The 15,540-nt window shown below is 30.7% G+C and overlaps 1 protein-coding gene across 2 annotated transcripts; it reads left to right on the top strand.

Moving 5' to 3' along the window:
- The first annotated feature begins 2,427 nt into the window (after positions 1-2,427).
- LOC132803817 (probable L-ascorbate peroxidase 6, chloroplastic/mitochondrial) lies at positions 2,428-7,290 on the top strand. 2 transcript variants are annotated; one of them, XM_060817393.1, is made up of 12 exons: positions 2,428-2,844; positions 2,944-3,087; positions 3,749-3,869; positions 3,941-4,041; positions 4,125-4,212; positions 4,752-4,819; positions 4,904-4,990; positions 5,683-5,757; positions 5,869-5,946; positions 6,054-6,158; positions 6,693-6,767; positions 7,075-7,290. In XM_060817393.1, exons 1-12 carry the CDS (start codon positions 2,443-2,445, stop codon positions 7,225-7,227), a joined length of 1,497 nt encoding a protein of 498 aa, XP_060673376.1. In that variant the 5' UTR covers positions 2,428-2,442; the 3' UTR covers positions 7,228-7,290. The 2 variants fall into 2 exon arrangements, with proteins under 2 accessions (XP_060673376.1, XP_060673377.1); XM_060817394.1 differs by having other exon boundaries at positions 6,919-7,290.
- The last annotated feature ends 8,250 nt before the right edge of the window (positions 7,291-15,540 follow it).

The following is a 15,540-nucleotide window of genomic DNA, read 5'->3' as shown; positions in this document are numbered from 1 at the left end:
TTCTATAGTGTTTTAAAAAAAAAAATGGAAGTAATTTTTAATGATTTCGTTGTAGAAAAATCCAAATACCAATTAAAAATTATTTATAAATTATTCCTGTGAAAGCCCTATTTTGTATCACCAATAGGGTCCTAAATTTGATCACCACAAGTTATTCTCTACTAGAAAACTAATCTATAAAAAATAGTTTCCCTCAAAACTCTATCATGAACTACTTCTTTAAATAAGTAAAAAGTAACTATTTATCTAAAAATTGTTGTTACTCTGGGGCGAATACTCAAAAGCCTTAATTCTAAAATATATATTTAATCAATTTTAAGATAATGAAAAAGCAGTGATTATTTAATGCAACCAATTAAGGACTCGTTTGGAATTCCGTATGACAAGGCGGGATTATATTATTTGATACTTTACAATGTTTGGCTACATTTTACCTGTGTGTAAGCTAATACAAACAAGCGCTTTGTATGTAATACCAAGTAAAAGTTCGGGTTTAAGCCGGATTACAAAAACCATGCGAAGCAAATTCTATGGCCGTGCTACTTAACGTCAAAGGCTCACATTTATACTCTTTGCCCGTCGTTTTTGTTGTATCCACCGTCAACTTTGCTTGCTGCTGCCTGAGAAATCCAAAAGAAGATCTCTTTCTAATATCTGAAATTCTTCATTAATACCCGCAAAATTCAATCCTTCTCTTTCTTCATTAGTTATCACCCATCAAACTTGAAGAAGATGATGGCGCAGATAAACTAATTTCTGAAGGATGGGTTAAGCCTCAATCATTTGAGTATTGCAGGGTTGGATGGTGGGGTTGATGGTAATAACAAAGTAAAGTAGTTATGTTGATAATAAGTAAATATTATTTTTATATAAATAATATATTTAAATTTGTATTATTATTTTGATGAAATAAAACTATTCAAAACATATTTAAAGTTGTCTTTTTTTAAAAAAAAAAATTATAACTATTTTTCTATGAAATAAAAATTATATAATAAAAAATTATTGGAAAAAAAAATTAATAGTACATTACAGTACAATGTTACACCAAACGTAGTATACACATTCCACCACATTATAATTTAATTCAATACAATACAGCTACCAAACGAGCCAAAGTAACATTCTAACATTATAAATTTGTAATTATTCATTGATTTAAAATTATTTTTGACTAAAAAGTATATATTATTCGTGCAGGGCTCATTCCTTTATGCTTTGAGCCCAAGGTCATGATTCATGAGTCTGGACCTTGGGCTTTGAATATTCAATGATTTCAGATCACTATTCATTGTTTTATCTTGGGGATCAAGCAAGTGTGCCTATAGCTGGACTTTGGAAGACTTTTTTTTTTTCTTTTTTTTCTTTTTTTTCATTTTTGATTATATAACTTAGACCAGGATTACAATAAAGTGTGGGGTGTGACGTGAGGGATTATAATTTAAAAAAAAAAAAAAAAACTTTTCAAACTTTGTTGGTTGTTGTTTGTAGTACGTGTCTTTTTGCTTTGTTTTGTTAGGAAGAATTTGAGTGAAAAAGGGCAAAGCTTTCAGTATTCTTACAAATGTAGGACTCTTAATTCATCCCATTTTGACTAGTAACAGTAATGTCAGTCATACTCAAGGAATATAAATTTACCAAAAATAATAATAATGATATTAATACTTGAGGAACACGAATGCTAAATTTTAACATAAAGTGATTTAACATTAATTCTGCCTTCCAATTTTCAAAATAGGTGAAGACAATAAAGTTTGGGATTTTTATTTATCTATTTGTTTTTTGTACGGAATAAAGGAGTTGAACGTAGAAATTTTCTTTGGAAGAAACTACTAGATTGTCCAAAGGACATGTTTGAGATTGTTGAGGCTAATTTATTGCACCTATAATGGATTTTTTCATTTTTTTATTTTTTTGCTTTTTTTAATTTTTTTACTTTCCTAAGAAAAGAATAATGGGCACTTAAATGGGATAGATTGTTAGAACGTTAAACCTGGTTACCATGCCTTCAATCTCGATTAACTTATTGTTGTTAGGACACCTCTAATTTATAACAATATGTGAACAATCAATTAACTAAAAGCGTTAGCAAATTCTTTTTTTTTTTTTTTTTAGGTAATTAGTTTTTTAATGTTTTAATTGATGATATTTTTATTCCTTTATTTTTCTTAAAAAAGTTTAAAAAAAATAAACAAGGTTTTTAAAAAAAAATAGATTTATTAAAATAAAAAAAATAAAACTATAAAAAAGAATTAATTCAACTAAATACAAAAAGGTTTTTAACATCTATTCTTAAATAACTTATATTTTAAAACATTTTAAAACATCTATTCTCTCATTTTCTTTTATCGAAATTAAAAAAAAAAAATTTAAAGGCAGTATCTATTTTACTAAAACCTTTTATCTTTTGCTAATTTTCATTATTTAATTAAAAAAAAAAGCATGTATACTTATATAAATGATAAAAGAGTGACAAAGGAAGAGAAGATTGGGATTTGGGTTTGGAGCATATTGGGGGTGGCATTGGGTGATTGGGCTGATCCGTCCAAAACAAAAGAAGAGGCTGGCGAGCACAAACTGATCCACATGGCACACTGTCTGTCACTGACAAACCACCTTCCACTTTCTTCATTTCCACCTTCTCATTCTTCGTCTCCTCCTACCATTCCCATGGCTTCCGCTCCTGCTTTTGGAACCGCCGCTGCTGCCGCCGCCGCCGCCGCCTCTTCTCGCCTCCTTCCCTCCGCCGCCAGAGCCACCACTGCTGCAATCTCCACCTCCTCTTCATCTTCTTACAAATGCCTCCGTTCCGCTCCTCTCGTCTCTCATCTCTTTCTCAACCAGGTTTTCCCCCCCTCTCTCTCTCTCTCTATATATATATATATATATATATGCATAGTTGCTGTTTTTTGTGAATGTATTTATGTGTTTGTCGAATTTCAGAGAAGATCGTCTGTCGGCGTTTCCAACAGACGGTTCAACTCGGCGTCTTCTCCGAAATGCTTTGCTTCCGATCCGGAGCAGTTGAAGAGTGCTAGAGAAGATATCAAGCAGCTCCTCAACTCCAAGTTCTGCCATCCTCTTTTGGTAATCTTCATACTCTCAGTCTCTGCGTGGGGCTGCACTGAGTTTATTATTTTAATTTTTAATTTTTGTTTTTTCTAATTGATCGTTTGGATTTTAGAGTATCCGTTATTTGATTGCTCTGAATATCGGTGATTCCGTTGAATTTGATTCTGAACTTTGTTTAATATCTAAAGAATAAAATGGAAGATAGAAACTCATAATTCGGTCTGGAAATTTGGCTACTGGAGTGTAATCATCTGATTCTTTTTTGGCATAGCAGAAAACTAGCATATATGTGTATATCTGCGAAGTCGGTGATACAAAACTTTGTTTATATAAAGAAGACAAAAAGTGGAGAATTGTATGTTATATGTAGGAGTAGGACCACTACTAGAAAACAAGTACTCTTATCTCTTTGGCATATTTAGAAGATTGATGGTGTAAAGCATTCAGCCTCAACTTCAAACATTGGAGGTATTGACAAATTGACCATCCAAAACCTCTTATTGCCAATGAAAAATTTTGTTCTTTTGTCTGAATACTGATTGATCAGACTTTTGTATGAATTTTTTTTACTTATTTTTTTGCCTTTTTTGGTTTTAGGATTAAATGGAGACTGCATCATAAATATTAATTTAGTTGTTATTGTTCCTTATTTAACCTATTTTATTATATCTAATAGGTTCGTTTGGGATGGCATGATGCTGGTACTTATAACAAGAACATTGAGGAGTGGCCACAAAAGGGCGGAGCTAATGGAAGTTTGAGATTTGAGATTGAACTCAAACATGCAGCCAATGCAGGTAATGACTTGACTATCAGTTGTTACTGGGCTTGCTTGATAGCAATTTCATCTCTTAAGTTCACACTTCAGGTCTTGTGAATGCTTTGAAGCTTCTTCAGCCTATCAAAGACAAGTATTCCGGTGTGACATATGCTGACTTGTTTCAGTTAGCCAGTGCTACAGCTATTGAGGTCAGCCTTTTCTTCTAAACTAAAATACTGGGATTGATAAATTGATAAAAATTTCCACTTACAAAGTCCTTCTGGAACTCCAGGAGGCCGGAGGTCCAAAAATCCCTATGAAGTATGGGAGAGTGGATGTGTCAGGACCTCAGGACTGCCCAGAAGAAGGGAGGCTTCCTGGTGAGTAAACGTGTTTATTATTTTTGTGTTTTCAGCCAACAATTTCTTCTGCCTTATGCCTGGGTAGACATACATTGAGTCAGGAAAAATGTGCTATTGCTGTCCAACTTGTTAGAGAAATTGTTGATTCCGTCTTGCTTTTAGTGCTCAAAATTTCTTTTGGACTTTTTTTTTTTTTGGATAAACAATTTCTTTTGGATTTAATAAGCTATTTTCGGATAAAAGTGTATGCATTGCATAAATAAAAATTTACCATAAAAATTATTATCATTTATCTCGCTGCTTTTAGGCTTCTACAATTGAATGAACTCTATTGTACTGAACTTATATTACTTATGCAAGAATTCATAATGCATATTCTTGTGTTTCATCATTTCTAAGCTTCTTGTTTCTCAAAGCCTTATGCGATATTTTTACTGCATTAGATTAGCTTTCTTTTTGGGTTACCAAACTTCTTTAACAATACTTGTTTTGTGTATTGTCTTGCATTTTCAACAGTTTCACTAATATTTTATTTTAAAAATTTGATTGTTCGTTAGCTGCTGGGCCCCCTTCCCCTGCTAGTCATCTGAGGGATGTTTTCTACAGAATGGGTTTCGATGACAAGGTAGTTTTATAGTGATGTTTACTATGTTTCTAGGTTATCTTGTCAATCGGCATGTGTATTTACTTGCTATGGTGTTATCTGAAGGAAATTGTTGCTTTATCTGGTGCACACACTCTGGGGAGGTCCAGACCAGAGCGCAGTGGCTGGGGCAAGCAGGAGACAAAGTATACGGTATCAAAGCACTTAATGTTCTTTTGTGAACAAAAAGCTTATCTGCCAAGGGACCTAAGTTGTACATATTTAATAACAAGCTCACAAATTCATTGTGAACATCAATCTTTTACATGCATAAGCTTCAAAACCCTAAAATTCAGATAAGCTGGTATGGTTTTATGGATTATTCAAGAACACTAGGATTTTTATGAATTTTTACTCTGCCAGATCAGCTTGCTGAGTTTTTTAAGGTGTGTGATAAACTCTGTCAGGCAGCTTCAAAACCATAACTTCAAATCTTTATCTTGCAGAATCATGTTACCAATTACAATATCAAGCAAAATACAATAGGTGTACCAGGAATCGCATGTTCTTTGCTTTGAAATATTTGTCTTCATTGATTTATTTTATAGATTGTCTCATGCAATTTTTATATTAGAAATTTACTTTGAGTTCTCCTAATCAGTTTTAGGACTGTTTTGTGTAATAATTCTATTATTAAGTAATTAGTATGAAGACCATTATATACATATAATTTATGTCTAATGATATATGTTTTGTATATTTCATTTACATGTTAGGATTTTCTAATTAGTACAAGTCAATGATCAGTTGACTATTATGCTGCATAAATAATAGTACTGTTGAAAAGAAAAAGAAAAAGCAAACGAGCAAAGATAGAAAAATAACTACTATGTGCTGTTTGGCAGAAAGATGGACCTGGAGCACCAGGAGGACAGTCTTGGACAGTGAAATGGTTGAAGTTTGATAATTCCTACTTCAAGGTTTGAAATTTAGAACTGTTTTATCTTTTGTGCTTGTGATTGATGAAGAAAAGTCAAAAGGAGGTGGTGGATTGCAGAATTCCTCTTGCTCAGCGTGAATGCTCTATGCAGGATATCAAGGAAAGAAGGGATGAAGATCTACTGGTGTTGCCAACTGATGCTGTTCTTTTTGAAGATCCATCATTCAAGGTAAATCAATTGACATATAAAACTCTCTCTCTCTCTCTCTCTCTCTCTCTCTCTCTCTCTCTCTCTCTCTCTCGCTCTCTCTCTCATAATCATTAAATTATCTATAGGTGTATGCTGAGAAATATGCAGAAGATCAGGAAGCATTCTTCAAGGATTATGCTGAAGCCCATGCAAAACTTAGCAACCTTGGTGCCAAATTCGATCCTCCAGAGGTTTGTTGTCCTTGAATGCCTTCTTTTTTGAATAGTTTGATGTTTAATTGGTGGTCAGAAAATTGTTAATGTATGAACCAGAATCTTATGCCTAGTTGTTTTTCCTCAGAAAAATTTGACATTAGCTCTTAAGTTCTTAAATAGAGAAAAACCGGAAGCATGCTTAATTTAACCCCATTTTGTCACAGATGACTAATCAGAGGCTTTTTTGATGACATGCAAGTAGTTTTCAAAATCTTATAAATTGTTCTTGGTCATTGTTGCCTGCATTTCTTAGCACTGAATGTTCTTAGTCATTGTTCTCTGCACAGTTTAGTACAGAATAACTCTTAAATGTTCAGACTTGTATAGTGGAATTCTGTTTCCTCCAAGTCTGTTTACTGCTTGTTATCGCACCAGTTTATAGAATAAAAAGCCAATAGGCAAATAGAACATATCTACAAATTCATGGATTCCTGTTTTCCTTCTTGACTAGTCTTTTAATAATGTTATCAAAATAGGATAGTACTCTGAATCTTTTACTTTGGTGATCAGGGTATTGTGATTGATGATGGTCCTTCAAACACTGCTCCGGAGAAGTTCGTGGCTGCAAAGTACTCCACTGGGAAGGTTGTAATAATGAAAATTTTACATCTTAATGTTTTTCTAGTCAACTATTATCGGGGATTTGTTTCATCTTTAAGCAATAAATTTTTTTGTGGAGGAAAAAATTTGTGTGCAACTTATTCATCATGTGTGCTATTTTCATGGTTTGTTGCAGGATTAAAAAAACAAGTGTCATGTTTGCTTGTGCCGTGTGTTTTAATAATACAAGATGAAGCTTTTTTCAAATCCTGTGAACTCACAACTTAAAATAGGAAGTCTTAAATGAAGAGGAAAGAATAAAATTCAATAGTATTACCTATGTGAATTGCAGAGAGAGCTGTCAGAGAATATGAAGCAGAAGATTCGAGCAGAGTATGAAGCTGTTGGTGGAAGCCCAGATAAGCCTCTACAGTCAAACTATTTTCTAAATATCATGATTGTGATTGCTGTCTTGGCATTTTTGACATCACTGTTTGGAAATTAGATATTGAGATTTTCTTATTACTAAATCAGTTTGCAGTTTAATTAAATGGAGTTTTTTGCTCAATTGTGAATCGTTTACCTTTTTAAATATTGACAAATCATAACATGATACTGAATCTGACAATTTTAGAATATGTGATTGGTTAAAATATCTCACACTGGGTCTTGATGCCTAAAAGGAATTGTAGTATACCTTAGGCATCAGGGCCTTATCCAATAGCTTTGAATCTGTATGGTAACAAATTTGCTGTTTCATGTAAGGTTTTAAACTTGATTCTCTCTTAACAAACTTTTTCCTTCTAGCGGAAAGTTTATCCTGTAGCAGAAATATATCCATCTGTGAGAAATTTACATATTGTTTTAGGTAAACTCAGTTCATATATTAAGCAAGGCTTTTGATTTATTCACCATCAGGAATTTGCACATTTTTCCTCACATGTGTGCAATTTATTATGAATTTATGGGTCTGGTACCAACTCAATAGACCCTTTTCACGTATGAATGGTACAGGGTTCTTATTAGTTTTTATCATCAGATAATTATTCTCTTTGATTGCAATTATAGACTGCATTTTGTACAGTTGGTTTATGATATAAACAAATTCGTGTCATTGATCACCTGAGAAAATGTTGAATCACCTAAGAAATGACTGATGCTTTTCTTGTGATGAAGCAACTATATTCTAGATTTTGATTCTATGGAATGCGATGCTTTATCCCCGTTTAATTCTTATAAATGCTCAAATGATATTTTCCTCCTTGACAATGAAATATCGTAAAATTTCTGGATGCTTATTCTTGCTGATAAGAGTTGCTTAAAATTTCAGGACAGACTTATTAGAAACTGTTTATTTCCTTCTTTTGTTGCCCTTATATTTCTAGAAGAATCAAACTCTTTGTGAATTGATTTGTTATTTGTCATTAGCATCATAACAGATGTTTTTGGAGGGAGGGGTCGAATATATATGGTGATGAAGGCTCAAGCCTCCTTTTTTTTTTTTTTTATATTAAAAATAGCATCATCCTCCTACCTAATTATTAAAGTTTCTTTCTGAAAATGTGATTTATAACCTTGGATCTGTAATATGGGTGGAATGTAATATGAGGTCTATTATTAAACTATTGGTTCGACCTATAGTTACTAAAGTTGGTTAACAACTTATTTAGCAGGATATAATTTAGTTGACAAATTTAAATGTGAACAAATAAATCCAGAAGATTAATAGCGTAAATTTGTATTTAAAATCTAATTCTCGAATCTTATTTAAATAAATAGTGGTAGAACTAATATTTTGCTGAAGCTTGGACTCAATGGTGACGGTGATCCAAGTGTCTAACTACTGTTAAAATCATGGACTGCTATGGTTTTCATGTGAACTCCGTAATTATGAAGCACCCATTTACCGCAAAAGAAAAAAAATGTTATATATTTACAATGAGAACGAATATTTGTGTTGTTTTCCTGTAGCTTTATTTTTATTTTAGTATTAATGCATGAGAAATGCATGGCTCTCTTCTCAGGAAAAAAAGGAAATGCATGCCTTTCATTCTTTTATTCGGTCTTTTTTGGCTAATCCTTCTTGGAGAAATTTTTTTTGCTTTGCGCTCTTGAATCTCAATACCTCGTTTATTGCTTTAGTGTGGAATATTGACTAGAAAAAAAAGCATCCTTTGTCCATCTAATTGGCACATACTAGTTTATCGGCATAAAATAGTATTGAGTCTGCTTTTGAGGAGTCAAATTTCTTATTGATGGTGAATGATAATCTTATAGTCCAACAAAACATTTCTAAATGTCAATGTTTAAAAGTAACCTAATCTAAAGGCTTATAGGAAAGATTTTGATGATCTTACAGCTTGAGATAATTTGATAGGTAGATCAGTAGTTTACATATATATGTATATATAAATAGTTCGATCATATAAAAATATTCTCAATTTTTAATGTGAGGATATCTTCAATATTTTAATTTAGGCATATATAAACTTGATTATATATCATATCAAACTCGTCTAAACCTACTTTTAGACAAAGACGCAATCATCAATATTAACAAGATCTTCTGGGCGAAGGATTCAATGGAAGACAAATTTATTTGGCTAGGAAGCTCTTCGGGCAATTTCCAAGTTAAGTCAGTGTACAAGTTTTTACAACCAGAGGCAAGTCAGAAGCGGAGCTGGTGGCGCTATCTGTGGACTACTGGTATCCATGAAAGATTCAAGTTCTTCATGTGAAAACTTTCTTTCCGAAGCCTCCCGCTTAGAGCTACTTTACAGAATTGGAATTAGGAGATAAACAGTCCCAATTGCCCTCACAGTTGTGTGTGTTTGGAGGATGAGTACACCTGTTTTTTAAGTGTTCAATTGCAAGAGCTTTATGGCTGGCCTCCCCGTGGAGTATCAAATGGGAAAGCGACCAATTGACGAGTTTGGAGTTTTATCTTGATTGGCTAGCTAATCCTAGGGGAATCTTCTAATTCACCCTGATGATGGTAAGAAGTTCGGTGGGTGCTGGTTTTTGAAGCCTTATGGAATTTGCGTAACGGGCTTTTATGAAGAGGAGTTTTCTTGAAGAAGAAGTAAAGTCTTTAATATGGTAAGTTTGAAGATTTCTTTAGTGCTATAACCCAGTCGAATGCTCCCCCCAACTCACTCTCGGCCACTCCCAGATCATGGTCCCATTCCCCAAATGGAGTGATCAAGGTTAATTCGAATGCCTCTTTTGGGAACGGTTTTGCAAGTCTAGGGGCGATGGCAAGGGATCATGTTGGAAAAATTGTATAGGTTCAAGTTACTAGGGAGAATATTAACTCCTCCGAAGCAGCTGAAACTGCTGCAATTCTTATAGTAATATTGTTGGCCTTGGAAGATGGCCTTTCGATCATCTGTTCCGAAAGTGAAGCGAAAGCTATTATCCAAAAGCTTAACAAGCCGAACAAATGCTCTATTCATTGGGCTACCACTGGCTTCATAAACGAGATTTTGGATCTTTGCCCTCTGTTTCAATCTATTTCTTTTGTTTGGACTCCAAGACATTGTAATCAGATAGCTCATTTAGTTTCGTGATGAGGTACCACTAATGACTACTTTCTTTCTCTTTATCCACTAATCACTACTTTCTTTCTCTTTCCTTTTTGTTCAGTTCAAAAATGTTTGACACTGTGAATCAGAATTGTCGTTTTTTCACTCCAACATGATCATTTAGGCAGTATGCCTTGTATGGTTGCCTTTTTTTTAGTTAATACAACACCCCTTTCAAGCAAAATATATATATATATCTCATATGACTCATATATATATATATATATATATAATTCAAAATTCTAAATAATTAAACTTAATTTATTCTTAATTTAAATATTCCAACTTGAGCATATCTATATTTATAAATGCTCTGAAGGTAATTGAATATTCGATACAAAATGTGACCTGTCTATTTAACCTCTCATGATATCAGCACTAAAGTCTAATGATATCTGTGTACAAATTGAACTAGGATCATCTTCCAGTTAATCTCCCCATATTTGGGCCGGAAACAGGCGACCAAGTGCACCTCACACTTAGGCTTCTTTGTAAAGTACCAAATATTTTAGCTACTATTTTTTAATATCTTTGATATATTTATATATGTCTAAGGTGTTTATTATTTCGACAACCACTAACATACAGCCTTGATAAGTTAGTTTCCAAAAAATTAGTAAACAAGTTGGTAGCCATAAAGTACTCTCAATTGTCCTTGCAGAACAGTTCAATTCTATCTTATAATGAATGATCCAATCTCTCACCTTCAATATTAAAAAAATAAATAAATAAATAAAAAAGAATCCTAAATTTAATTAAACTGTCAACACTGAAGATAACATGGAAAAGTCCTCTGTTTTCTTAGCCATTTTATTATTTCATTCAAATTATAATCTTAATTTACCATTTATCCCAAGTTTTATAGGAAATGAGTATAACGGTATAATACAAAATTTATTATCGACACTATCTCTCATGTGTAAATCTCAAACAGTTTTATTTAAAAAGATTTTCTTAAAAAAAAAAAAAATAGTTTCCATGTTTAAAAAGATATTTTAATCCTCGTAAAAGCTCAAATTTAAACTTTCATAGTTTCGATTAGCGTTAGCATTTGTAAACTAAACTGTCTGTGACATGTTTGCTCCAGCTCGGGTTACGAAGAGTTGACTAGGAAGGCATGGAAGGAAGAAAATGTGTTCAACTTTCTGCTATTCTTTTCCCCTAACAAAAAGGGCCGTAAAAAAACTAAAGAAAGTTAATCATAGCCAGCTCTGCCTCCATAGCCCCATTTGGGAAGCACGTTGGGTCTCACCCCTAATAACGACTGTCACGGGAAAGGACCTTACTGTTTTATGAGTGACGTCCATTACCCTCGTTCTTTTCAGCCTTTTCAGATAAAGCCATTTTAGAAAGTTCCTCTTCCTCTATTGCCTTTTTTGCTAGGACTCATCATGCCCCATATTTTGCTGCTTTTTTGATTTCTACTATCAATTTTGTCATAAATGCATGCAGTGAACACAAAACCAGACCAGCTTAAGTTATGATTGTTCACTTCATTTGTAATCCCCCAATTGGTTGTAAGTAGCTGGTTGATTGGTGGTGAAATTTATCCTAAAAAATTTGTTGTGGTAGGCACTGGAGTTCCAGTATGTCTTAGCTAAGGATGCATGGGAAATTATTTGGCGCCAAGTTGGGAAACCACATTAAATTGATTTAATAGTTTATTATTAATATTAATTTTATAATTAGTTTTTAAATATCTTTAAAGGTTATATTTAAAATTATATTAATGAAATTATATGAGTAAAACACAATTAGTTTTATATGAATGCATATGAATTATTTATGCATTTTTAAATTTCAATTTTTTAAATAGTTTAATACTTAATAATAAAAATTTTCAAAAAAAAAAATCTTGATAATAAAATAGAGTTACATACTTGCTAAGGGATTGTATTCTTTTTTTCAGAATCGAGGAGTGGCTGGTTAATTATTTGGTTCTTCTTTTTTCTTTTTCTTTTTTCTTTTTTCTTTGGTTCACTTTTTTTTTTTTTTTTTTTTTTTTTTAAATGCCATGTGCAGGTCTTGTACACAAAAATGTGCCAAAGGTAGAGGTGGAGGACCCCAAGATTGGACCCATGTGAATCCCTTTAGTCACATGATTTGACATTTAGAGGGTGGATTTCTAATGCCTTTCAATTAGCATAGGATACGGTGGATCATCCATTTTAAGAGAATTTGTCTCTTCTTATCTGGTGGGTTATTGTAATGAAAGGAAAGTTACCAATAATTAATGATGACGTTGATTAATTGTTTTGGGTATCAATAATTAATATTTTTATAATTTTTTACTATTGATTTTTGGCAATAGTAAATATTCTTTAATTTGAGTATTGGTACATGAAAATAAACATAATTGGGCTGATTTGCCCCTTCAAGTAATATTTTTTTCTTTAAATCGATAATTTAAACTACTAAATTTAATTCATTGTAAGAAGCATAAATTTTATTTACAGTTTTTTTTTTAATTTTATTTAGATATTATATTTTAAAAATTATCATTAATTTTATTTTAATTTTTTTATTTACTAGAATAGGTTCATTTATCAGTTTTCATCCGTCTATTTTAATAGTTAAAATTTTAAAAATTAAAAGTTAATATTTTATAATTGAATATTGTAAAAGTGCAATTTTTTAATCTTTAATTATTAAAATAATTGATAAATAATGATAAATATGTTTGTTTTGATATATTAAAAAAATTAAAAAGAAATAAATGATAATGTTTTTAAAATATAAAAAAAATTAAGTAAAATAATAACAAAAGGGAATTTCCTTTCGGACAATTGAAATCATTATGTTAAAAAATTAGGAAAAGAAGAGGTAATTAATTATATTTATATTACTTTATTTTATTATATAATGATTCCCTAGCTAGCTTTATCGGATAATCTTCTCTTTTTGTTACTATTTACGAAAATACTTTTGTGTTTTTTATTATTCAACTTATTTTTTCTTTTCTTTTTTAAGCAAAAATTACATAATAATATTTTTAGTTTAATAATACTTCGTAACCAGTTTTTTTTTTTTCTTGTAAAAAAAAAATTAGGGTGTGTGTATATATTCGGATAACTAAAGAAAGTGAAGAATAAAATAAAGGTGGGAATATAAATACAGCTGTTAGAATTAGATTATAACGTGAGCATATTTTTCTACTAAACCAGCTATATATATATATATATATATACATATATGTCTTCTAGTAAGTTCAACAACCCAAAAAAAAAAAAAAGAAGAAGAAGAAGACGAAGAAGACGAAGTTAAAAAAGTGATTTCATAATAACTGTCCCAACATCTTGATTGGACGTATGATGAATTAACCACATCAAAATATACTTCTTTCACAAATAATTTTCAATGTGTTTGGCTTAGGGCTAGCATCATGGGTTTAGCAAAATCAATTTCTGTGGCACTATTCTCCTAGAGTATGGAATAGTGTCAAATAAGTTTTATTTCTATTCACAGTTGAGAAAAGGGCATGCAATCAACATGAATATATAATAAATATATATATATATATAGAGAGAGAGAGAGAGAGATTCTTTTATATAATATGGATATACTTATGGTTTTAATATGCAAAGATAATGGTTTAAAAAAAAATCATTATTTATCACATTAAAACGATAATTTTTTTCAAAAATAATATTTCTTATGCATTTTTCTTGCTAAATCGCACATAGAATCTTTTTCTATATATACATATATAAATAAAACAATTTATTTAGAATTATTTTTTAATTTATTTTAAAAAACATTGATATGAAAATTAAAAATAAAACCCGTATGATCTATGAAAAATATAAATATTTTTTGTTTACTTTTCTATTTTAAAACATATAAAATAAAATAAATTAATTAACATGGATTTTATTCTTGTTATTTACATCATTTTATCTCGGGTAAAGTAGAAAATAGGAGATTAGTTTTGTACATATAAATAGTTCTTTGCAACCAAAAATCAGCATATAAATTAAAATATCAAGCTATAGAAAATTCAAGAAGCTGATCTTAGTATTATTAAAATTTGATGTGACTCTAGGAGTAAACTATTTATATTTATTGATATATCTATATATATATATATATAAAGAGAGAGAGAGAGAGAGAGAGAATTTTGTTCTTGTGAAAATTAAATTAAAATAAAAATTTTGATAGTACACGGTAAATATTATGGGTATCATTTCAATAACAATTAAAAAGTTAAAAATCTAATTGGGCATATCTTCTCATAAGCTGAAAAATAGTTCTAGAAGATTATAACTATGTAGTTTGAGTTGCAATGATGTTGACGATATAATCGTGGGACCTTTTGCAATTGTGAGTAAGTTCTTTTTCTTTTTCTTTTCTTATTTTTTTTTTTTTTGGGGGGGTAAATTTATCTGTAAGTTCATCGTTGGTAACAATAATGACTTTTCATTTTGTTTTATTAGACAAGAAAACAAATTGTGTATGTTAGATATTTATTTATTTTTTAATGCGCTCTTATTTTCCATAACATTTTATTAAAAAAAATATATAAAAAGCGGTGAAATGCTAGATAATACACAAAAAATATATATATATCATTAAAAAAACACATAACAAAAAAGTTTTAAACATTATTTATAGTATTTTAATATTTTAATTAATACACTGCATTCACATAATAAAAGAAAGTTTTAAAAATTATTTTTAATATTTTAATATTTCAATTAATGCAGTATGTACTTTTTTATTTTCATCATAGTGGATTGTCTGGATTGTTTGAAGAAGCATTAACTTAAGCACCTAGAGTGTTCATTTTTCACATGAAAAGTACCTTCTACTTTTATGCCAGACAAATTGCTTTTTTTGTTTTTTTTCCCCCCCCTTCTCTTTACATTTGTGGGAGTTCCAAAAGTATTAGTAAAAATGCCCTCTTTTTTTTTTTTTTTTTCCCTGCTGAAAAATATTAAAGATTCTCTCAGAACCCGTAATAAGCTCCTCCATTTGGTACATTTTGTTCCCTTCCAAAGGTCAAATTAACTTCCTTAAACCAATCAAATATGTTCTTACAGGAATAACTTGATGCAATTTTCACTCTTTCATATGTGAAAATTTATATTTAACTTTAATGATTAGGGGGAAAAACAAAGTCAAACATAAAATAAAATGTATATATAGAATACTTGAATAGTATTTTTATATATATAAACATCAAATTATTTTATTAAAATAATATATATAAATATATAATCAATTCTAGAATTATA

The sequence above is a fragment of the Ziziphus jujuba genome, chromosome 5, assembly GCF_031755915.1.
Source record: "Ziziphus jujuba cultivar Dongzao chromosome 5, ASM3175591v1".
Lineage (NCBI taxonomy): Eukaryota > Viridiplantae > Streptophyta > Magnoliopsida > Rosales > Rhamnaceae > Ziziphus > Ziziphus jujuba.
Note: the sequence above shows the minus strand (reverse complement) of the source record. Positions and strands in the feature narration are given on the sequence as shown.